A 25,746-nucleotide genomic window follows, 5' to 3' on the forward strand; every position below is an offset into this window, starting at 1 on the left:
AGACTGACCTTTCCTATTCTATCAGCCAGGCAAACAGCGCTGTAGCTCCTTCCAGCTGTGCAATGCCACGGCTGACTAGGGAATTGGTACTGACAGACATTTCCAGGCCACAAACACCGCTGTGATTTTCTTGCCATTTTAAGTCTATAAACAGCACAAATGTGTTGCTACTCCAGAAGCAGAACTGGGGCCTGTCAAGGTACAAATAACGGAGAACAAAGCTACTAAATGATGAGAAAGTGGTTCTAAAAAAAAATCTTTCCTCTTTGTATTGGGACATGCGAGGCTTGAGCTAAAGTGCCTGCTGTGCCACATCAAGGACGAAGGACAACGCCTGACCCCTCTCACAAAGGTGACTGCCCAGTCAAGTCACCAGATGTTCATTTGCTGGAGCTGATTCCAGCATGGACCTAAAGAACCAATTGTTTGTGTCAACCATGCCATGCTGCTGTGAAGTGTTGTAGTTCTGAAGACTCAACCTTTTCCAGCAAAACACTGCCAAGGATTTCTTGGCTGGTTGAGACAAATACAGCATACAGCTTGTCCTCTCCCTAACATCACCCAGCCTAGAGAAACCTAAAGTTCAATTACACCTGCATTACAATACAATTACACTCTAGACACAGCCTTGCTCTAATGCTAAGGTTATGGCTGAAGCTGTGAAGACTTGCATTGCTACACTTGATCTTTTACTTGCACTTCTGCACGGCCATGAATGACTGCCAACAAAATCGGTGAGGCTTGCTGGAGTAAATAACTAAAAGAAAATTTATTCCTAGGCATGAACAAATCCAATATGCAGCAAGAGCCTGGTAAGAAGCATTATTGCAGTCTTCAGGTTACATGGCAAGTTTCCAATAGCCCCAGAAACCAAAGACAAAATCTGCAAGTCCCTCTGTATTTGCCCCCATATCTGAACTTCAAATCTACTACATGACTTCATTACAGATTGTGACCCTTTGAACTCTCTTTCACTGCAATCATTCTAAGCTAATAGCAGTAGAACTGTACATACTGTCAAGTCAAGTGTATTTTGGTATTACTGAATAAAAAAAGTGGAACTTGTTTCTGTATTAGCAAGAGGCTACATCATAAGGTATTCAAGCAACTCCCATTAATTTTGGTGACAATTTCAGTAGTTTGCTCTTAGCAAGAGCATGGTACCATTTTACCTTTCAATTGAAAGCATTTTTATTTTTACCTTAACTGAAGGATAAAAGGAGAATGCTGAACGTTTTACAGGCGCTAAGGATATTGAGGAAATATATAGATTAAAAAGGACACACATAGTCCTGTCACCACATTACTGAACATCAGCTTTGAGTAAAGCCATAGATAAAGCCAAATATTTAATAATTCTATGTAGGTCTTTTGAAGCTTTAGAACTGTAGAAGTTTTCAGCGGCATCTGTTCAGATGTGTATTTTTCTTACCTACTTACCAGAGAACCATGAGGGCAGATTCAGGAACAAAAATAACTCCACAGCTTTTGATTGTCAAGTATGTGCACACAAAAGCTGCCTTTATAAAAGTGACTCTGATCACATATGATCAACATCTTTTCCAGTAAGGAAGTAATGCTATGAAAATGCATTTTTTAAAAAAGAGGTTTCTTTTATAAAAGACTTGTTAAATCTGCTTACTGTTGTTAACACTCCTTGATGAGCTTTGTTCAGCTTTAACTTAAATGTCACAGAAAGAACAACAATTTGCACAGAAAATGTGTCAAGAACGTAACCAATTAAGCAACAATTCTACCAAGTACTTTCAGAACACGCCTTAGCAAGACAGAAGGCACGACTAACTACAGCAACAGGCTTAAAACATTGAATAAAGCATTATTCAACTGTATATACACCTCTAAACCACTCAGCTTACAAAGTTATCAAACACACTTAAGTGTTTGACATACTGGCTATTGCTCAACTACAGCTCTAAACACAGATTGACATTCCCATATCCTATAATACAGGTATTTATCATAAAAATCCTGTTATAACTCTGCATTTAATACATATCTAAATTGCAATCAAGAAAGCTACAGATATCAGTGGTGGGGGAGGTGAAAAGCCTCTTGAAGTCTGTAACAGCTGTTCTCTAAGATATAAAAAGCAAAGCAGGGAAAGCTCCCGAGACTGTGAAACAAACCTATTCTACAGGAAGACTGATGAAGGCTTCTAGGCCACATTCCTGGTTTTGTTTTATTTTATTTTGGTTTACAAGAGACAACAGCAATATATACCATACATTTTATATAACTCTCACTATTCCTTTTGTGAACTGCATACTCACGTACAAGAGTGAAGTCAAGCTAAGAGGTCTTCAAGTCATCTGTGTAATAAACAATTGTCACTTAAGATTACCTTACACATGACTGATGGTTTTGTAAATGCAAAGGACAGACAGACTTTCCCACTCATTTCTACCAGAAAAAGACTTCAGAACTGAAAATATTTACATTTTGCATAAAATAATTGAATGAATTGATTTGTGTCCAATATGAGACAGGCTGTCCCTACAGAAATGTTGCAATTCTGATTTCAAGCTTTGAGTGTATTTCAGAAATAGAGGAAACATGCAGCCTCATTCACTAAGGAACATTTCCTGAATAAATATGCAAATCAGCCCAAAAACTAATTAGAGAAAAGAAAAGAAGGGTCTTGTCATCACATATTATGCCATAAAAATAACAGGGGGAAAAAAAAGAATAAAAATCAAAGGCAGCCCAAGCTTTAAATGTGAGGCTGCAAATGGATCTCAAGGGACCTGTTAATCCCTGACTCACCTGCACAGCTCCATGCTATAACACAGAAACATTTCCCATCTTTGGAACCTGACATGGACAGTACACATTCTGCTGATTACAGCTAACTTTGGATTAACAGGCTTCTGTATGTTTGTCTCCCTTACAGCTCCAAAGTTTTCTTCTGCACTTATGCCTTCATCTTAACCTCTAATATTCTCCAAGTATCTAACATAGACAAGAAATTGTTGCCTGCTGAGAGGAGAAAACATGCAAAAATGTATTGCAAAATGTATATCTCAGATCCAGAAAAAAAGAACCCCACCCTGAATCTGCACCAAACAAAATAATTTATAGGCTTTTCTGTTACTACTTTTATTAAAGACAGGGCTTTTTGTTAGGAAGATTTTTCTTCTTCAGAAAAGAGGCAAATGGGTAGTTGTCAGGTCTCTTGCACTAAAGAAACAAAATGGAAAACAGAACTTTCTAACCACTAATTGCACCTTTTCACAATGGCAGCTCAGTTATGAGACTGCTTTTCCTTTGCTATACTTTGAACGAGAGCAGTTATGCAGCTCTGTAGTCTATTTTACTTACCTTTCTTTTGTCTTCATCTGCTGGATCGAATCTGAAAATGGCCTGATTCTGTGAAAAAACAGAAGAGTTTGCATTTGTTACATGAACAACAGCTGCCAAGTACATAATACCTGCAAAACTGTTATAGAACTTGAGGAGTCTGTTTCAAACCAGCCTCTGCTAACGAGGCCATAACCATGTCCATTCATGTCCTTTTCCATTCTACCCAACAGCAAAAGCTTCACTAAGTGGCTCCAACTAAGGATTTCACCATTACTTCACTACTGGTGCCGAGCAAACCTTGGCCTGGGGCCTGCGCTTCTGACGTGAGTTAACAGCCTCACATGTGGCACTTTACAGGGTGAAAAACATTAGTTACAGCTTTGTGTTGTTATTATTATATTAATATATTAAGATATCTTATTACTCAGACTCTTCCCTGGGCAGTTCCTCTTTACGAGCTTTTAACTGCACTTTAAAGTGTCCCAAAAGAACAACCATAGTATAATCTTGCCCAGAAAACATGTAGTATAAATCAAATAAGCCTTACTACAAAGACTGTCAGTTTCTGTAGTGTGGCAATTTCCATAACACATTAACAAGGTATTTGTTTCTCTGGAACAGTTAAACCCAAGATCTAAAGGTCTAAAACACAAGGTCTAAAAACAAGTACTTACTTCCTGTTAAACACTTCAAAGAGTAATTGAATCTAGTTCTATGTTAGTCTCCTGAGCTATGTTATTATTGAAATATTACTCAAATGACAGAGTTTATTCTGCCAGTCAAAGAAAACAGCAGTAATACCAGAGAGTTATTTTAATGATATTTTAAAACTTCCAAGCTAAATGATTAAGCATGACGAACAGCTTTTAAAAAAATAAAAGTCTCAGTTTCTATTATTTCTAATACACAACTTGCTACATCATGCAAATGACTGAAAATCAAAAATGACCCTCCACAGCACATTTGCAGGCCTCTTGCATTTCATGACACAAGCTCAGACCTCCACAGAAAGGCCTTGGACACCTACTCTACCATCAAGGGTTACCAATATCAGATCCTTGAGGATGGCAGGAAAATAATTCCTTTCTCTTACATGGCTCCCCAATTAACACAGTTGAATGACAAGTTCAGCAAATGCCAGCCAAAGGCAGGTGAATATTAACTGATAAGCAACTAAACATGAGATGACAATCTTTGCATTTGCACAAGAACTCTTTTGAAACTTGGAAATGTACTGACAGCAAGTAGTCTAAGCGCTGGAGAAGCAGAGATTTGGAATAATCATTGCAAACGGGACAACATAGAGGAGCAAGAACAGACATTAATTTCTCTCATAGTTTTTCTATAGCCATCTGCACCTTTAGAACTACACTTAATCCATCCTCTCTTTTCAATTGAAGCACATTTAATCCATTATTTGGAAAGAAAACTAAGAAAACCTAAAGCCCAGAAGAGGTATGGGTAAAGATAAGGAATGTGGAGTACTCGTCCCAGTCTTTGCTGGCCAACAGGTAACATATCTGAGTTAGTGACACATTGCACAGAAAAAGAGACGTAGGAAACATTAAGCAAACTTCTTAACAAGAAACACAGTAAGAGAAATGTCATTTTGAAATGATATTAAGATTCCCATGCCACTTCAAAAGAAATATTTAGCTACACATCTAACTCCAATATTTCATTCAAAGACCTGGAATGCCGAACAGAAACCACATCAGCTTGAGAATTCAACTATCCTTGAGAACTCAACTTAAGCCTGCATAATTATCTGGGGAAGCTGCTGAGAAGGCATAAAATCCAGTATTGCAAATTTAAGAACAAACGTTTGTGTGCACTTTTTGATGAAACACATTTAACAAAGGGTCATTGTCAAGAGTAAAGACAGGAGATCAGAATCCTTCCTCTGTACCTTAGAGGTCAGTGAGTTAAAGCAGTTAGATGCACCTAAACAAACTCTACATCTACCAGCCCTTCAGAAAAAGTGTTCTGCAGCTGCAGCAATTCCTACATTTTAATTTCATGTGCACAAAGGCAACCTGCATTAAGACTGTTGCTCAAGCTTCTTCTAGAAGCTCAACTCTGTTATTGCCATTGTTACACTTAAAACATACTGCACCTAAGATAGCAAACTTCAAGTCATCCCTTGGAGGCTGAAGAACAACCGTATGCCAATCCACATTAACTTGGCTTTTCCCTTAATCACAAAGCTAGGAAACTTGAACCAAAAACCTGAATGTTTGTTCCTGTAACAGATTTCTAAATTTCAGCAGACAGTTAGCTCAACACAACTGCATTTAAGTTACATCCAGAGCCAGATATTACATCCAGAGTCAATATCAGCTTTAGGGACTTGTGTGCCAGTCACAGAGGTGTCTACAAAAAGGACAGACACCTGACGGGTTGAGATGTGATCTTTGGAAGCAGACCACACTGAAATTTAGGTTTCAAAATGTCCGTATTAGAGGAGGGGAAAAAAGAAAAAAACACGTAGCATCTAGCTTCACTCCAGTTTCTGCTTCCCAATATTACCAGGAAATCCCTTCATTTCTTGACTTTGCATAGACATATCACACTGTAATGGCAAAAGACACAAGGTACTCTTTAATAACCATCAGCATTCAAAGCTCAACCTGTTGTAACCCTGCTTTTAGCTGTCGATTCTTTTGCCTTTACTTGGCCAGAACCACAGAAAAATCAAGCGAGGCTTGGCAGTCCATTTTACACCTCCCTGCCTCCCACTGCACGGCCTCTCCTCCATGCGTTGACGCGGTCCCTGCCAAATCAGTGGGTGCAAATCCCCCTCTCCCGCACACCCGCTGACCTTGGCTGACCCCAAAGGGCAGGTGAGCAGGCACCTAACACTATTATCGAAGAGACCTCAGTGATACTGTGCCTTGCCTCTTCCCAGAGGCACACGCAGGTTAAAAGGCTTTTGAGGCAAACTGATGCTGTGGGATGGCTCTTTTTGCAGCCTGGTGACCCGCTCAGGCATGTAAAGCAGAGGTAAGACAGAAGGTGCGGGGGGCCAAGCCTGGCAACAGGCTTGATGTACCTGCAGTATGCTGGGTCTGTGCTGCTGTGCGGCTTTCCTCCAGGCCAGGGGTGTCAAACTCATTGTCACCAGGGACCACATCAGCCTCATAGTTGCCCTCAAAGGGCCAAATTCAAATTATGAAAATATATGATTTTGTTTTCAGGAGGGAAAGTTGATTTAAAAAAAAAAGTGGATTATCTGGCAAAGGATTTAAATTTGATGAAACAGAACAGGTGTTGGCTAATGAAACAAAGAAACTACAAAAAGCAGCTCTTGGCTTGCAAGATTCAGATGATGAAGATACAACTGTTGATGTAAGTACCTGAAAATCAGGTTTAAGTTGTTTAAGGATTTCCAATACATTTGTATTTTCCCCAGTAGGTTACATAACATGTTATGGAATGCATGGATTTTTGTTACTCTATGTCCTACGCTACTGACTTAGTTAACTTCCATGAGTAAGATCTGTATGTATTCTTTGATATAAAAAACATATAGCTATGAAGGTCAAGATCTATGAGGATCTTGAAAGTCTGACTTCAGAGAAATTATTTGATTTGCAATATTAATCTTGCATAAGTGGAATAGAATGATTGCCCTCAATTACAAACATGGTTTTTTGCTTGCAGTGTTTTAAAGAAATTTTGCCCTCTGAGGGCAACTACGAGGCTGACGTGGCCCCCGGTGACACTGAGTTTGACACCCCTGCTCTAGCCATTCCCGCACACACCGCCTGCGGGCAGAGAGCGCGCAGGGAAGCGCAGGGGAGCGGGCCAGGCTATACCGGGCAAGCCCCTGCCGGGGGAACGGCAGCCGGGGCGGTGACCGCAGGGGACCCTCCACAAAGCCGAGCCCGGGGGAGCAGGGACGGGCCCCCGCGGCCCGGTGCTGCCGAGGGCGGGGCGGTGACACCGCCGGGTGTGGGGAGCGGGGGCGGAAGGGCCGGCTCGCCCCGCACGGGGAGAGGGAGGACGCCCGCCCTACCCCAGCAGCCCGTTACCTCTTCGTTGTACCGCGCCAGGACCCGCTCCACTGCCTCGGGGCCAGTAGGCCCCTCCACGGCCTCCAGCACCGCGCCCAGCTCCATGCCCGCCGCCCGCCCGGCCCCGCTCCGCCGGCAGCAGCCGCCGCCCCGCCGCGCCCTGACCTCCCACCCCGCACCCCCCTGACGTGACGCGACGAGACGTGACGCGACGCTCCCCTTGGAAACCGCCCGGACTGGCAGGCAGCGCTTGCGCGCTATTGGTTGGAGGGAGAGGTCGCGTGCACCCTTCAGCTCTCCTATTGGCCGCCCTCCCGGCCCCCTCCCGCCTGGCAACGAGAATGCGGCGAGAGGACTACATCTCCCGGCATGCCAAGCGCCGCGGCGCCGCGGTGGACGCCGGGATCTGCTGAGTTTTAGGTGCCGCGGGGCACGATGGGTGCTGTAGTCCCTTTGGGGCGGCCAAGACCCGCGGCGGGCGAGAAGGGCGGCGAGCGGGATGAGGGCCACGGTTCGAGTCCCGAGTACCCTAGGGTTGCTGGGCGTCCTGGTGGACAGCAAGACGACCATGAGCCAGCACTGTGTGGCCAAGAAGGCCAATGGCATCCTGGGGTGTATTAGAAGGGATGTGGTTAGTAGGTCGAGAGAGGTTCTCCTTCCCCTCTACTCTGCCCTGGTGAGACCACACCTGGAATATTGTGTCCAGTTCTGGGCCCCTCAGTTCAACAAGGACAGGGAACTGCTGGAGAGAGTCCAGCGTAGGGCAACAAAGATGATCAAGGGAGTGGAGCATCTCTCCTATGAGGAAAGGCTGAGGGAGCTGGGTCTCTTTAGCTTGGAGAAGAGGAGACTAAGGGGGGACCTTATTAATGTTTATAAATACGTAAAGGGTGAGTGTCAGGAGGATGGAGCCAGGCTCTTCTCAGTGACAACCAATAATAGGACAAGGAGCAAAGGGTACAAACTGGAACACAGGAGGTTCCACTTAAATTTGAGAAGAAACTTCTTCTCGGTGAGGGTGCCAGAGCACTGGAACAGGCTGCCCAGGGGGGTTGTGGAGTCTCCTTCTCTGGAGACATTCAGAACCCGCCTGGATGCCTTCCTGTGTAACCTCATCTAAGTGTTCTTGCTTTGATGGGGGGATTTGATTAGATGATCTTTCTAGTCCCCTTCCAATCCCTAACATTCTGTGATTCTGTGTGTGCTCAGCAGCACAAAGCACACCCTGGCACATGCCCTCCTCTTTAGGTATTGCTGTAATGTGTGGCAGCAAAAGAAACCCCTTTTTCTCAAGTCTAATCCATCAGAGTCATGTGGGTACATGAAAATTCCCCATTTCCGTTTGGAGGCAAAAACTCACTTTGCATTCCCAAAACTGCCTGTATATCCTTTCACAGAGGGGGCAGTTTGGAGGGTGTTGATGTGCGTGTGAGCAACCAGGGCGGTGTGGACTAGAGATGCCACGTTTTGTGGGGGAGGTAGCAGGAGGGGAGGGTGGGCTGCACTGGTGAAGCCTGCAGCCACAGAGCAAAGGTGAGCCACGTATCCAAAGTGCTCTGCAAGACCATAGGCTTGAACTACACTGAGAAAATATATGGTATTTTCATACTAAGGGTGCCCTATAATCAAAATTCACTGTCCAGGTAACAGAAAATGATATATCAAAATTAACAAAAAAAAACCCACAGTAATAAAACTTCAGAGGGAGTTGCAGTTGGTCTCTCCTTGAAGTTTTTATTCCTTCAGCAGCAATTTAAGAGGTCCTCGGTGGTCATGAAAATAAACCTTTCATCTCAGAAATGACTGGCACCATGGTGGAAAATACCACAGGGACAGGGAGGTTCCATCTGCAGATGGATGGTGGCCCCAAAGAGCTCTGAAGGTGCTCGAATGTGTCGGTGTGTGCTCGTGTGTGTTTAAGACCCAAACTAGGCTCTGAATTTTCTGGTTAGGGGGTTTCTTGCCACAGTGGGTTGAACAGAGTTACAAAACCAGAACAACATAGTCATTGAATGGCAAGGAGTAACAAAATCCAGCCCAAAATGCGTAACCATTTCTTCTCAGTCAGGCCCATGTCTATACTAATGCAGCTTTTGAGAGAAACCCAGTAAAAGTAATCCTTTCTTTGTTTGTTTTACAATTCTATCATAAACCATAAGCCTGCTTAGTTTTACTTCACAGCACAGCATAACACTAATTTTTCTTTTACATTGACAATTACTTTTCTTTTTTAATTAAAAAGCCTAAAAAAATAAAGACTATAAAACTGTTACTGCCCTTTAAAGGCACATTGTTATTCATCATCAGTGCATTTTAGTTTCCACTTTAGGTAGCATATGAAGGATTAGGATTTCAATGAAAGAGAGGGACAGAATAAATTGCATCCTCTACCAAAGAACTGCCAGACCTTTTCAGATGGGTGCATACCATGAGCCCTTCCCATGTTAGTCAGCTTTATCTAAACCTTCCAAAGCAATGTCTGCCCCTGAATTTCATGGGTTTCAGGGTCAGTCACAACAGAATTGTGGGGCTAGGGAGGTCAGAGGCCATTTTTGTCAAAGGGTAGTGACCTTAGCAGCAAGAGGTAGCCTGACAAAAACAGGATTCATGCTAGTGAATGGAGTTCTCACTGTTCTTCCCCCGCTGAGTCTTTTTTCTACCTGGTAATGAAAAATCTCGAGGATTGTAATGGATTTTTATTTGGATGCATGTATATATCTGTTTAAAAGTATTATATATGTGGTGTTAGTTAGGCTATAATATACAATATTTAAATATATTGTATAAATTACATCTATTTATCTTTTGTTATATGTTTTAGCCCATGAGAAAGACCACACTTTAAATAAAATGCTTATTTGTTGTGAGAAGAAGGTAGAAAGACAGAAAGGGAAAAAGAGAAAGGAAAAAGAAAAAGAAAACTAAAAAGAAAAAGCAAGAGTAAGTGAAAATGAGATGATTGAATTGTTTGGCATGTGGTATAAAAGCCTCTCCAGAAAGATTTATGTAGTCACATATTTACTTTACATACACATAAATATGTGGCTAGGCAAGAAACAGCAGTTTCAGTTGCTGTGGTCAAGGGAAAAGCGTAATGAACAGGCTGCAGGCTCTGACTCAGGAGCTTTGGCAATTTGTACTAGGATGATTTAAGAGATTCCTGGCTCTAACCAGCTGTTCTACCCAGAGGTTTTCATCTTCTAATGAGCCACTGCACTTCCCAGCCTGGTATATACCCCTGCCACCTGAAAACTGTGGTGGTTTATATTAATTTGGTCGATTCTGACCTGTAGTGGTCAAGGAAGGGACCTGCTTTCTCTTGCAGTGCTTCTGATGCAGATGGTGGTGGTGGCCTCTGTAGAGCTGTGTTCAGTAATCTATATATTGCTCCCCATGAATGTCCAGTTTAATTTCAAAGCCCTCATCAGGAAACAGTTCAAAGGTAGTTGGAAGTGCACGTTCAGACTCCTGTGGCATCAACTCAAGTGTCTAAATCAATTAAAAAAACCCACAAACAACTGTGGAAGTTCTTTTGTAAAAGGCTTTCAGAGCCCCACCTGACTGAGGATGTTCTGTGAGCAGCTTTGTGGTGCTGCTGTTGGTTAAAATTCCATCTCCCAGCACCTCATGCACAGTTTTGCTGTTCTCCACTCGGAAGTTCTTTATTCTTAATATTTCTGGCACTGACACTGTGTCCAATATCCATCCTCTTCCTGGAACAGTCTCCCATCAGGTAACTGGAGATTAATCAATGTTCTTGTGAGTGAACAGGGTCACAGTGGACCCTAGGCTAATGTGATGCAATGCAGAGATTTGAAATTCACTGGGGAAGAGAAAGTGGACTTTCCTATTCTGCTGACACTACCTTTCCCATACAAATTTCTCACAGTCTTGATGAGGCAGATATTTCTGTGCTTGTTGATATTTAATAAGCCAGAATCAATGCTTTGATTTAAATATCTTCAATAACAAAATGCCAAGCAGGACTTTGGTCTCAAACTCATCAAAACTCCAGTTGCTAAAGACTGCCAACTAAAAAAAATTGCCTCACATGACTTACTTTCTTAATGTGTAGACAATTTTGCCTGAAGGTAACTTTAATAAGAACAAAATAGGTGTGTTAACCTAAGCCTTATCTCCCCTGTCCTTAATAAAAGTGAAGAGTTAAAGTATATTGGGTAATAACACCATCTGACAAGGGTAAAATTTCAAAAGGTCTGTGACACTAATCCAGGAAACAAGATTTTCATCAGGTACCTGAAGGTGGAGATAGGCTCCTGATGTGCTTCTGAAAATCCCGTGAATATTTAAAGAGAATATTTATGAACCTCAACTCTTGCCAAACCTGACCTGGAACATCCTTCCTCCCTCAATCCTTGCAGATTTCCAGCACATTCCTAGTTACTTTAGACCCCAGATTCTCACCAGTTTACCCAGTAGTTAAATATACAAAGTCTGAGAATTTTACCACTTAATTTACTTACCTAAGGAAAAATGACTTTTCCATTTCCAGTATTCTAGTGGCAACACTTTTGTAACAAGGTGCTGTAAAGAAGATGGCACATCTTACCTGCCCCAGCGAGTACACAGGCTTGGGTGAGCAACAGCAGCGGCGGGGCTTAAACCAAGCGATAGGGAGTCATCTGTCCAGTCGTAGCCTTGAGCCTCATGCAGTTTGTAGCTGCAAGCACAGGTGCAGGACTACTCCTTTGCTGTGAGTTATATACGTTCTCAAGTCCTTCATTGAATAAAAACATACATGGTCACATTGGGGATATTTTGCAGCTTGTATAAGTTTCTGTATTGAAGTAAATTTAAATGGCATCTGTTTAATTTCAAGAACTTTATTTGAGTGTGAAAATCCCTCATATATCTTGCACAACTGTACAAATAACACTTATGTCCATTTTAGGCATAAACATGGTTATCATCACACTGGGTGCTATCAAAGATTTTATTTACAAAACAATTACTAAAATGTCTGATGTCATATTTCCATTTATTTATTTCTTACCCATAGGGTAATAGGTCCACCATAATTGCTTGGTGCATTTTATAATACAGACAAAAAAAGCTATGTTAATAAAATCTAACAAAAACTCACAAATAGCTACAAATCTGACAGAAAATGTCTAAGAAAAATTCTCCCCAAAATACAATACATTTTTCCACACACACACAGTACAGAGTAAGTTCAAAGGCACAGCTTTGAATTTTGCTTTTGTTGAAGTATATAGCATTATCACCACGTGAAGGAATTGAGAAAACAGTTTCATACCTGTCAATAGGTAATTAAATGAATAATCATGTTTGCATTGTCATTTTCTTTACATAATTGCTTCATATCATCATATTTAACATATGTGGCTCTGAATCCAAAATCTTCCCAGTCCTCAAGTCCCTTCTTAACCTTGTCATTACTGACCAGAGAAGTTAGATTTTTCCAAATTGTGCAAACTTAACACAAATACATATATAATAAGAACAATAGTCAACTTAAGGCAGTGTATAATTCAATGCTACACGTCTTTTCTTCTCTTTTGTAAAGATCAAACTTACTGGATCAACAGAAAGGTGCATCAATATACAAAGTTCGGTGTAAACTGAAACCTACTGCAACACTCTTTTAAGGAGCCAGATAGAGGAATTGGCATGAAATAGTGATGACTTGGCAGAATGTTTTTTAAGAAATGCATTAATTGCTTAAAAGAAGAACAGATGACAGAGTTTTGCTGAGAGTTAATTTCTTGTATTTAATTCAAATTATAAATAAGTCCCATTCCAGTACTTTCTTTTGTAAGACTCATCAATATTTGTCAATAAGATCGGGGCAGGAGGGGGGGACAAAAACGGCTCACTCAAACTGATATCACCCAGGGTTGGCCCACATGCCAGATTTAAAAAAGGCACAGACTGGCCCCAAAAGTGGTCTAGAATGGCACAAAAATATTTTTCAGCTACACGAACATTTAGTCATACTGGTCTGCAATCTGCCCATATTATGAACTATATTTATCTGCCCAGAATCTTTTTCCATCTTCACCTCCCTTGAAGAATGTCCGTGAAAAGTCCCACATAACATGAAGTTTTTATCAGTCTTTTAAGTATATGGGCTTAGCTGATACCAGTCATTTTCATTTAGCCCAACCTGTAGTGGCTTCCCCATTGATGTAGGCAAAGCCGGGAAAGTGTTGCATGTGCTCATATTCAGAATTTCTGCGTGTAGTCAAGGGGGTGTATATGTCACCAGAATTCCCGTATCGTGTGGAGTGCATGGGTGGGCTCGTGTAGCAGGAGTTTGCGGCTGGGACCTCCGGCCAGCGAGGAGTCACTGGTGTGGGATGCAGCCTCGGAGTGTTGCTCATCAAACAGGGCTCCATTCTTGACGTTGGGCTGTTGAAAGGGTACTGCAGTAAAAACAAAGAAAAACAAATTAAAGCGTTATTTACCACATACTTACATTTAAAATATGGGCTGGTGATATCACAGTTCCCTGTTTAACAAAACCAAAGCCATGTGAATTAGCAGCACTCCAACAAGTAGGTAATGTATTGAAACTGGAAAACCAGATAACTAGTGCCTGCATTCAAACTAAAGTGTCAGGAAAAGTCTTGCAAAGTAGTCAGTGCATTTAAATATTATTTAATTAATTTATCAAACAGCTAGATACTGGCAGGTATCTTTGGGAGCAGAAAAATAAATTGAATTCATCTAATCTTTTTCTCACTGTTTTTACCTGGAAATTTGCTATCCAGTAAAAAATAGTCTAAAATGTCCTGACTCCTGCTTTACTCAACTGAGTTTTGAGGGAGGAAAGCGAAATGATCTTTATTACCAGAAAGGTGCTTTCCCTTTTAAATGTTCACAAGCCATCCTGCCAGTTTCAGCAGAAAAATAGTATGGTCTGGCCTCAGAACAAGCAGCTAATTGGAGAGCTTATGAAAAGAGGCAAGCAGAAGAATCTCTCTATTCCCCAGCTGTTTGCAGTGACAGTTGGAAACCAGAAATTAAAGTAGTTTGACAAATGCCTCCCACTAAGGAGAAGATGTGCTGAGGACAAGACAGGCAGGAAAATAGAGAACATCTATTGCTCTCTATAGCCACAGGCTGCCCGGCAACAGAAAGTGAACTGTGCTCATGAGTGTTTGCTCAGAACATGTTGATCATATTGCCTGTCTTATAGGAGCAGATCAACTGTGTGCTGTGTCTAAGAAATGGCTTTTCTTGTTTTGCCATCCTGTTATCCATCTGCATAGCAGAGATGGTTAAGATTCCTGTTCCCCTTGACCAGCCATGTATCTTCAGAGCTTCTACATTTTACACCTTCACAACTTTTCTACAAGAATTGTCATAATTTAAAATATTATGATCTTGGGTTGTTTGACACTGTGGTATCTCCTTAACTAGAAAGCTGTCACCAAAGTAGGACTGTCACCTCTTCTGATGCTCACAAACTTTGAAAGCTGCATGGCAAAACTTCACATGGCTGAAGACTGTAAAACTTCTCCATATTTTGGAGGGTCATGGAGAGAAGAACTGGTGTAGGTTTTTGCAGGAGAGAGCTGGCAGCGACTCCCAAAGGGTCTCATTATATTACTCCAATGCTGGATGGGGCTGGGGTTATTCAGCTGCGTAAGCAGGTCCCCAAAGCAATTACAGCGATGAGGAGTTTCTGCTCAGTCCCTTTAGACTGGAGCCAGGAGGGCAGTTTTGCCTTGGCAAATGTATTTGAACAGTTCACAAACCTCAGGCAGCTCAAAAGCCACACACTGGCCACTCCTAATTGAAGAGGGGAAAGAGAAGACTATTTTTGACCAACATATTGTGCTGGTTTTGGCTGGGGTAGAGTTAATGTTCTCCATGGTAGCCAGTACCGGGCTATGTTCTGGATTTGTGCTGAAATCAGTGTTGATAACACAGGGATGTTTCAGTTACTGCGAGCAGTGCTCACACAGAGTCAAAGCCTTTTCTGCTTCTCACCCTGCCCTGCCAGCGAGTGGGCTGGGGGTGCACAAAAAGCTGGGAAGGGGGACAGCTGAGACAGCTGACCCCAACTGTCCACAAGGGTATTCCGTACCATATGACATCATGCTCAGCATTTAAAGCTGGGCGAAGAAGAAGGAATGAGGGGTACATTTGGAGTGATGGCGTTTGTGTCCCCAAGTAATAATTACATGCGATAGAGCTCGGCTTTCCTGGGTATGGCTGAACACCTGCTTGCCCATGGGAAAGCAGTGAATGAATTCCTTCTTTTGATTTGCTGATGTGCACTGCTTTTGCTTTACCTATTAAACTGTGTTTATCTCAACCTGCGAGTTTTTTCACTTTCACTCTTCTGATTCTCTCCCCCATCCCACCACAGGAGGAGTGAGCGAGCAGCTGTATGGTGTTTAGTTGCCAGCTGGGGTTAAACCATGACAATACTGTACTTGTTGATATAGTATATTCCACCCTGTCCTGGGGAGACAGGACAGTTTGTAAATGAGAGGGAAGACATCAATGCTGTACGATGCATTATTTAGCATATACTTCTCACCTACCACAGAGACTGGATTTACATGTGCAATCAGCTGCTGAAACAGACTGGTAAATGGCAGCACCACACTGGAACATCAACACTTCAACTGGTATTGCTAATACGACTATCAGAATAAGCTGTATTGGTGACAGTGGCAACAAGTCCATATAATACCAACTAAATTTCCAACTTTACTTCCAAGCCAGGGAAAGGCCTTTAGGCACTGACCAGAGAAAGCCTTATATTTCTTTGCAGAAGAATCAAATTTTCAGACTTGTTGACTTTCCAGAGGCTTTTGCTGAAGATAAGAGCTGCCAGTGCCCAACAGAAATTAAAGTCAAGCTTTGAAGTTTTAAACGACGTTATCTGAATTTAGGATCATGGTTCTCTTCTTTAACTCAGTTAAGGACACAGCACTCTGTCAAAAGACATCCAACCTGAGTATTCTAAGTAAATACAAGAGGTTCCAGAAAAGGTTGAACAATTTTCATATTTTTAATGTTTGAGAGACTAGTTAATAAATTTAAGATGCTGCTTTCCTGGTCTGCACTGGCAATACACAAAAGTCATTTTCGTGGGGGTGCCTGCTGACTGCCTTTGCCCGAGCATCTTCATGAACAAAGCTCTTGCCATAATGAATACAGAGGAAACAAGTTGTCTTGTGATTTGCTATAGATTCAGTGTTGAATTCATTTCGCTTAACTTTAGTTATCAAAAAGCCAGGCATCTAATAAAAGTGAGTCATCTCTGCTCTGTCTACAGCCACCAGAAGAATTTATCAAACCTCAAGATAAATACTTAAGACAGAAGATGAGCAGTCCTCAGAAGATGTCTCTTTTCTTCCTCTTGCTACATGATATAATCCATTAGTGAGGTTGGCCTGAGTTAAATAAAAATCCCTTTTCCATAGTTGTCAAATCCATAAGTTGTTTTTCCTGGCTGATCCCAAATGTCCCACTAATGACTGCATACAAAATGCTTTGAAATGGTCAGAGTCAGGACCAGGCTGGATCATCCAAAAAAAAACCCACATCACAAAACTAATACATTTTTAAGTTTATGTTTTCTATACGTCACCTGTGCACCTGGAAGATGTGGGCTAAGATAGAAACATTCTTCTTTGTCTTCAGTAGTGTTTTACTTTATACCAGTTGTCACGATAGTTGCCTTTATTAACTATTGATCTATACCTAAAGCCACTGTAGACTCCTGTATTAAAGAATATACTTACAACAAGGTTAGTCTAGACTCTTGCCATAATACACCAATGATTATCTCTTGTCTTCTACCCAATGTGATATCTGATCTACTTTGTTGTTAACTGCAACACAATCCCTTGCCACTCTGACTCAGTGCAGTTTTCCTTTGAGGCTTGGAAAATGAGGTTGTGAATTATAGCACGGGAATGACTTGCTTTCACATCGCTTACGAACGCCAAGAGAAAACCTCAGCTTAGAATCATAGAATCATTTTGGTTGGAAAAGACACTCAAGATGATCAAGTCCAACGATAACCTAGGTCTATCACTAAACCATGTTCCTAAGAACCTCATCTATGCACCTTTTAAACACCTCCAGGGACAGTGACTCCACTGCTTCTCAACCCTCCGTGAAGAATTTTTTCCTAATATCCAACATGAACCTCCCCTGGCGCAACTTGAGGCCATTTCCCCTTGTCCTATCACTTGCTACTTGAGAGAAGAGACCAACAGCCTCCATGCTACAACCTCATTTCAGGCAGTTATAGACAGCGATAAGGTCTCCCCTCAGCCTCCTTTTCCCCAGGCTAAACAGCCCCAGTTCCCTCAGCCGCTCCTCATAAGACTGGGATTATTTGCTACTTGATAATTTGTAGACTGCAAAACTATCACCCATGAGCAAGAGGAACAAAATGAACTCTAGGAATATTGTGGTGGGTCTCCTGGTTGTGCATGGCATTAGATGGGGAAGGCACATAATGTTGTTTAGAACCACAAAACCTGTGTGGGAATGAAACCTTGGCTCCCAGAATGAACTTCAAGATGCACTGAAAAAGAGAGATAATCCTCCTCCTATCTGCTGTCAAGAGGCCATGCTAGGCTTGCTAAGAAGGCAGAGCTAATGGCTGCGCATGAGGGGAGAGGGTACAGTGTGCTGCTTTTCCTTTTCATCAAGCGCACCCGATGCAGCTGCGTTTATGAATGTGTCATGAATGTAAAAAGAATAATTGCTTGAAAATAACATGGACTCTAAATATCCAGTATTTTACAATAAATTCTGTTATGACTGAATGCAAGACGGAAAGTTTTGTAATGGTAGGTCAGCTAATCGCAAATGAGTCAGTGACTTCTTTTTCCCTAGAGTGAAGAGACCATTGAAAGACAATATTTTTAAAGTACTCATTGGCCCCTGCCTGACTATTAACTCACCCGATGAAGCATCTATTCAGCCTTGTTGGAGTGTCCGAAGCGGAGCCATCTGGGCGGATGCCTGCCCATGCTGCCTGAATCACCTTTCACACTCTACATCCGGTTTAATGAAGAGTGCTTAAGCACGCTGGACTCAAAACACTGGGGCCTAGTGATCTTTGCCAGATATAAAAGCGACGTTTGTTGGAGGGCTCTTGACAGGAAATTACCATTTTCTGGGTTAACTCACACTTGCTGTTACTGCTGCCATTAGACCTAGACAAGAAGCCCTTTAAGGCTGGGAGACTTTGAGCAGATTATTGTTAGGGCCTTGCCCAAAAATGTAAAATTAATTCAATTTTTTTTAGTATTATTTTAGAAAATACGTTAAATACGTCCTTCCATGAAGGGAAGACTGAGTTCCTGTAGTGTGAGGATGGAGAATAACCTCTTTTTTCTTATCCTCAACTCACTGGGTGATTATGCATGAAGGCGAAAGGTGTCTCTGTCAAAATATTTTCCTTATGAATGCGGCTCTGACTTTACATTGCAATAGCTCACACTTTTGCAGAATGCTATAAGTTAATGTTGTATGTTAACCACTACTTTAGGACATGCAAATAACTCGTACCAGAAATAATAGCAATTGTGAAGAACTGGCTGTAAATTAACTACACAAAAATATGCTTAAAAATCTCAAAAAATTACATAGTCAAAACTATTGGTTGATTGCATCTTACAACCCTTAATTTGATCCTTTTCTCCACAAACTGAAACTTATTGAATATTAATCTGTCAGACTGTTTGAATGAAACTTTCAAGCTAATCTAGGTAATTTTGGTACTTTTGGGAGTAACATTTGAAGCCTTATGAAAATGCTATTCATAATTATTTAAAAATAAGTCAAGACATCTGTTTCCCTTTGCATTCAATACATAATTACTTCAGTTACATTCTAACAATCTCAATTTCATTCTGAAGCCATACAGTTAGGAGCAATGATTCTTGATGCATGGGTGGTGTTTGGACAGTATTTTTTTATTTCTGCCATTACTAGGTGTTTGATGACAGAGTGGTTGTCAGGAAGGGTATATTGGTATATTATCTTTACAGCATTGGTAGAGTCATGAGCTTATACTGTATATGTGCTGGGGGGACAAGAACTTTTCCCCTATTTTTTCTTTGGGAAGAAGATGGGCCAGAACAATGTGAATGGACACTAGAGCATAGGCTGTGTCTGGGAAAGGTTTTCTTCATCTCTCCCACTGTAACAAGAACCAGTTACTGCTTTCTTCCAGTACCGCCTCCATGTAAACCCTGCTGTAGAGGCACATGAAGGGAAGCGAAGACACGGTTGGGTAGAATTGTGCATGCAACATTGCACAGAGAAACCAAGTGGTGTTGCAACTCTGGGAAGCCATGAGACCACTGCAGTCCTCAGAGCAATTTATGAGAGTCAAAGTACAAACACTGCTTAAAGCTGCTCTAACTGTGGCCCCAATACTGTGCTCTGTGCCTCTGAGAGGTGCAGTCACAACCTACTGAGTAATAGCATATTGTACTACCATGACGTTTTCCAGACTGACTTTTTCTGGTCAGACCATGGAAATAAACTCTGCTCATCATAAACCCAATCTGCCAACAACAAAACAGCTGCACAAGCACTTGCTGATAGAAGTGTGCTCCCCACAGTCCCAGAAGTTGATTAGTGCCTCTTGAGGAGAGGACCCCAGTTCAGGAGCAGCTGAGCCTGGCAATGCTCCTGAGTGCAACAGGAGACAGGTTAAAAGCAGCAGAAAAAAAAAAAGCTTGTCTTTAGGGTGGGAACTGCATCTCAAGGAACAAAAAGGTGAAGACTGCCATGCCACTTCTGTGGCTCTCTGTTAAGTACCTCCATCCGAGATGCACCATTTGCAGGTGGTTGCTCCATTTTGGAAATGCAAAGGAAGAAAAGGTAAAATAAGGCTGTGTGCAGCGTGGGGTCTAGGAGGGCTTCCCAGATCTAAGTGGCTGATCCGGCAGATTCTTAACTGAGTCCCTCCTACCTACTGTGAGATCAGGTTTGCACGGAAAGGCTGGAGGGGAGCTGCGGCTCCAGCAGGTTCCCTGCTCTGCACACTGAGAGAACAGGATGTTCGCACACTCCTGAGACTACCCCTGCCCTGCAGAGCAGATACAGTCCTCAGATAAATCCTGTGTATAGAGCATCTGTCGCAAGAGAAACTAAACAGGTGATACTTCTTAAGTCTGGAGAAGAGGTGACAGGAAGGAGGTGAGAGGAATGATGCAGACCTGTAATGTTTTGACTGGCGAGAATAGATAAATAGGGAATGAATATTCGCCATTCCTTATCACCCAAAAAACATAGGGCACCCAATGCAATTATGGGACTTAAAACAGACTTAAAGTTAACATGAGAATATGTTTCATGCAATCAATCCCTAAGCCTGTAAGTACAAAAAAGCTAAAAGAACTAAAAAGCTGGAGGATGGAGTAACGGAGAGTAGTTGGCTCCAAATACAACAGTCCAGCTCGTGCTTCTTACTCAGGATGTCCCTAGGTCAGCTCTTGACAAAGACAGTGTGGCTATGCTGGTGAAAGGACCACTCTCTCCTTGCCCTATTTCTAAGACATTTCCTCCACACATTCTTTTCTGGCCTTCGCTGGAGATTGAACCTGGATAAATGGACTTACAGGATGATGATTCACTACAGCCATGCATTAAGAGTACTTACACATGTTACCAGATACATTAAAATATAAAAATATATACTGCTGCACATTTCCCTAATGAGTCTTCCTACTACAACTGTTATTCTTGTGATCTACAAATTAAAATGACTGCAGCATGAATTACTTTGTGTTTAAGGAAGATGTAGAATTATATGAATTGAAATATATATGCATAGATGGAAAGAGGATCAAGGCCTGTCCAACCAGGGTGAAACTAGCTGTGATCAAAAGCCAGTCAAGTGTACATTGTGGAGGTGGATTAGGTGGTGACATGGTGAAGGGGTTACCTTTGAAGGGGGTACCTCTCTGCTAAACTCAACATAGGCTGATAAGAACACTGAGAAGCTTTTGGACAGAGTTTTGCCTATTTTCTACCCTGGTATCTGGTACCTAAAACTGCAGAGACAGAGAATGGACAAAACATAGTGTCCGTATAAATGTATTTATGCACATACAGAGTCCTTTGCTATATGATGATGGAGTAGCACCATAGGATTGTATGCACTTCTGCACCATAGCTCAGAGAATTAGGTAGTAACAAATCAATCTGCAGATCATTTTTCTTTATTTGTGTGCCAGGCTCCTGGCCAGGAAGCCAAGTCAAGGAATGAGCAATCAGGCCTGGAGTTACAAGGAAGCAACTGTTCTGAGAACTATTCACAGATGCTGATGAAAGAAAAAAAGAATCGGATTAAGACCAAGGTTTGAACAGACTGTCCCTGTCAACAAAAAGGCTCTTAGCCATCAGTGGGAGTTAGCCTATATTGCCAGAAGGAACCAGTTTTAGACTTATGCTTTAGCAGCTGCAGATATTACTTCAGCAGATTTACAAGCCATTTCCTCCGTTTTTTGTTTTTTTGGCTTCTTGTCCATCTGAGAACCACTGATCTTTATGAAATGATGAGCTACTTATCAACATTTTTTTTAGCCTGAAGTCACAAGACACTTACCACATTCCTCTGTGAGCCAAGGTAAGCTCCAAGAGTGCATTGGAGATGGGAAATAACTTAAAGGGCTCTCACCAGTCTGTACAGGACTGGGTGTGAATGAGCATGCAGCTGTGACACGTGGTCCTTCAGTGTTATCAGCCTTAGCAACTACCACTGTCTCATTTCCTCTAACACCAGTGGATTCAAATTATCCAGAAACTTCTCACTAACGTGAGCTTACCACTGGTTGGGTGAGATGGGCTTGGCTTTGGACCTGCACTTGTGGTTTTCAAGAGTTGCACATAGTACAATACTATGGCTGTGTAACTTCTTCCCCAGCACAGCCCCACTGTAAGGATTCCAGTGACAAAACCACAGTAGACATCCTAAAATTAGTGCAATGCAACTGTCAGTGTATTGTTGGGTTGGGATTAACACGCTACATGTTGGCAAATACAACTTAAAGCAAGGGTGTCAAACTTAGGGCAGTCATAAGATTACATTCAACCTTTCGAAGGCAACTGTGAGGCTGATGTGGCCCCTGGTGAAAATGAGTTTGACACCCCTGACTTGAAGGGTGATTCCCTTCCCTTCCCTTCCCTTCCCTTCCCTTCCCTTCCCTTCCCTTCCCTTCCCTTCCCTTCCCTTCCCTTCCCTTCCCTTCCCTTCCCTTCCCTTCCCTTCCCCTTTCTCAGCTGTGCAGTTCCCCACTTCCATCAAATAAAAGTTATTCCCTCCATCCCCTTTGCTCCAGTTTCAATTTTTGTTGATGGTCTGTAAATCATATCTGTAAAAGGATCCATGTTAAAATTCTACTAAACCAACAAAAAATCAAGCTCAACTCTCTGTTTATCTTTAGGGACATTTCTCTGGGATGGAAAATAGCCTCAAAATAATGGACCTGATAAAACCTGGAGTATGCTGCTCTCTTCCACAGAAAGAGGTTGGACATGGTACTCTTCAAGACTAAAATAGCAATTTATAGCTGCTGCCTAAAACCCACCTTGATTACACATCACGTGTTTTGGCTCAGACCCCTGTCTAGGACAAGGTCTCTCTCTGAATTCATGTTTGTAGAGTATAACTTACCAGCCACACAGATTTCTTTTTCTTAGGCATTAATCCCTAGACATTCCGCTAAAGACCATGATAGAATATTAGCTAAAGTTGAGCCACAGTTCTATATTTGGACTGAGTGTGGATCATAACAAAGAGTTCTTTTGAAGAGTTATGGTCAATGCCTCTTCTTCTCAACTGATTATATTACCACTTTGCATCTCCTCGAGTTTCAGCATAGTGTAAGCTGATTATATATTTGTTGCAAATTTGGCTTCCTGTACTTGGATTTTGCAATGTTGGGAGTCCTACTGATACTCCTTGCACCAAGTTCCCCCCAAAAAGTCACTTAGAAAAAGAGTAGTTCCCTAACATCTTATTAGGGACATCTTAAGAAATTTTTGTTAGAAGTATCTAAGAAAGGACTTATCACAAGGGCAGGCATTTTACAGAAACTCAGCTTTAAAGAGAATGTCAGCATGTTCCATATTAAACCAGACTTTGATATTAAACAAGATTTTTAGTTTATTTTTGAAAGTAAGGTTTCAATTTGTAACTGAATGGGTGCATTGGTAGGGTTTTGTTAGCTGTGTCCTGCTGTGAGATTCCATCTCAGTTTACAAGACCATGAGAAAGAACATGCTAAATACAAGTTGAAATAATTTTGCTCTCAAGTGTGATCATGAAACTGTTGCTGTCCTTCATGTATGCTCAGGACAGTTCTAGGGTTAGCAAGAAATGATCTGCCATCTGCACTTGTAGAGACAGCCTACTACAGTATGAAAAATATTTGCATGATTTTAATGTAAGTTACTATTTCCATATAACATGTTAACCAGGACATGAATAAACTAAAAATGTGTTTATCCTGATTTGCTTTATTTATTTCTTGTTTAACTTGTGTTATGTCAGTGTGATAGGCAGTTGTCAAAGGGTAGAAAGAAACTCCTGTGTGGGTGATAATATTTCTAATCATTAAAAGCCTAATTCCCTGTTTTACACACAGATTCATGGCCTTACAGACCTTGTCAGAACCAGAACTCATATGAGTTTTCTGCATTAAAGGGTAAGAGAGATTGAAGAAAATTGGCAAGCCAATTTTAAGTCAAAAAGTGATGCATTCTGGCAAAAATCTTGAGATAACAGGATAAGGCCTGTATTGAAAGACCAATGAATAGAAACCTGTATAAAGTACAGAACACTGTACTTGAACATTCACTCACTGTTCCTATTGAAGTTGTAACAGCCCTCAACCAAATCCTGACACCAGGTGCTACACAAATAGGTGAGAAGTTGTAGACTTGTTCTTTCCATAAGCTAGGGAGCTGTTGTTGAGCTGGTCCAAATAAGTATACTGCATTTATACAGAACAATATTCCCAGCACACCTCAAAAACCTATAAGGAGATCATTACCCTCATTCTTATCTTACAGCTAGGGAAAATGAGGCATAAAAAAGAGAAATTACTACTCTGAGATCCCTAGGCATACTGATGCCGAAGACCAGAATGAAATGTAGGATTTATGTGTTCTAGTCCAAAGCACTATCAAATTCACATCTTTGCATCTGGTATGAAACTGTTCCAGTCCAGCGATGATAGTTAAGCAAGGTGGTCCCTAGTACGCCTGTATAAATTTCCAGCAGATAAAGTATAAGAGGGGTCATATGAGTGGAATACCCCAGTGCCATCACCTCCCTCCTGCCTGTACCTGCATACTGCAAATCTTCCAGCAGAGCACCCAGAGAGGAGCTTCCTATACTGGGGAAGCACCAGCTGCATGAGGTACTGAAGCCCTCCCGCAGTGGCGCTACTTTTGAACTGTTGCCAAATATTGTCTTCACACTTAATCTGTGCTGGTTCCTACTGGCTCAGTTTTGTGAAGTGAAATAGTCCTGAAATAGTTACTGACATGATTTCTCAGCATTATGGTAGGAGACATAGGGATTAAACAGAACCTCTTTGCAGTGGCATCCTGAAGTTATTCAAACTGTATGCAGAACTCGTAGTTTTGGCAAATTCCTAAACATACATATTCTCAAAAGCAGAGGCCCCAGAAGAATTCACTATGGCGTCTGCATCTTCTTTCAACTATATGAAAACATTTCTATTTCTTGTTAGGAATTTCTTCCTGTTCCCAACACCTGAGACACATGCAACTAGTTATATTCTTTTTTTTTTTTTAGCCTCTCCTTAACACAGAAATCCTTTCTATCACCCTGACTGCTGGATTCTAGAGTGAGTACTCAAAATTCACAATCTAACACTATTCTGATAAAATAATCTCCACCAAAATGAAAAGATATCTGATAATATTAGAAGAGAAAAAATATAGGGACCATCAATGACCAGACTGATGAGAACTTTTCGATTCAGACACCTAATATGCTGATAAATTTACAAGCACAACTTTACTTAAAATGTTATAGCAAGAATTATCAAGTAATAAATCCAACTTACCTGTGAAGAGCTTCTGTGGTAAGCTGAGTAGTGAAGTGGTCCAGAAATAGCAGTATCATGCGGTAAGGAAGGATACTGACTCTGCATTGGATGGGGATGCTGGTTGCTATAGCTACCGTAGTTGTAACTTCCTGTGTATCTAAAATCCATTCAAAAACACTATTCAGTATGCATAATAATTGTATTCCCATTAGTAATTCTAGAACTTGAACTAGACTTAAGGAACTATACAGGGAAGTTCAGTTATCTGTGTCCTTACACTGGGGTCAGATGTTCTTTCCTTGGGAGGGAGAGAGGTGTATTAATTTGCATCTGAAGCACACAACCAA

The 25,746-nt window shown here is 41.5% G+C and overlaps 2 protein-coding genes across 2 annotated transcripts in view; both read right to left on the reverse strand.

The window, feature by feature from the left end:
* The window catches only part of RIC8B (RIC8 guanine nucleotide exchange factor B), a 36,694-nt gene extending 29,200 nt beyond the window's left edge, over positions 1–7,494 (reverse strand). The window contains exons 1-2 of the mRNA XM_082051780.1: positions 7,356–7,494; positions 3,340–3,387 (exon numbers count right to left, since the gene is read on the reverse strand). Of these exons, the coding sequence (XP_081907906.1) occupies positions 3,340–3,387; positions 7,356–7,442 (135 nt within the window). The 5' untranslated portion in view covers positions 7,443–7,494. The remainder of the gene's footprint in view (positions 1–3,339; positions 3,388–7,355) is intronic.
* A 5,977-nt stretch (positions 7,495–13,471) lies between these two features.
* RFX4 (regulatory factor X4) overlaps positions 13,472–25,746 on the reverse strand; it is a gene marked incomplete at both ends in the record, with an annotated part of 93,278 nt that continues 81,003 nt past the window's right edge. Inside the window, 2 exons of the mRNA XM_082057627.1 lie at positions 13,472–13,744; positions 25,418–25,556. Coding sequence (XP_081913753.1) covers positions 13,472–13,744; positions 25,418–25,556 — 412 coding nt within the window. The remainder of the gene's footprint in view (positions 13,745–25,417; positions 25,557–25,746) is intronic.

This window comes from Streptopelia decaocto (assembly GCF_964273445.1).
Source record: "Streptopelia decaocto genome assembly, chromosome: 1".
Classification (NCBI taxonomy): Eukaryota; Metazoa; Chordata; class Aves; order Columbiformes; family Columbidae; genus Streptopelia; species Streptopelia decaocto.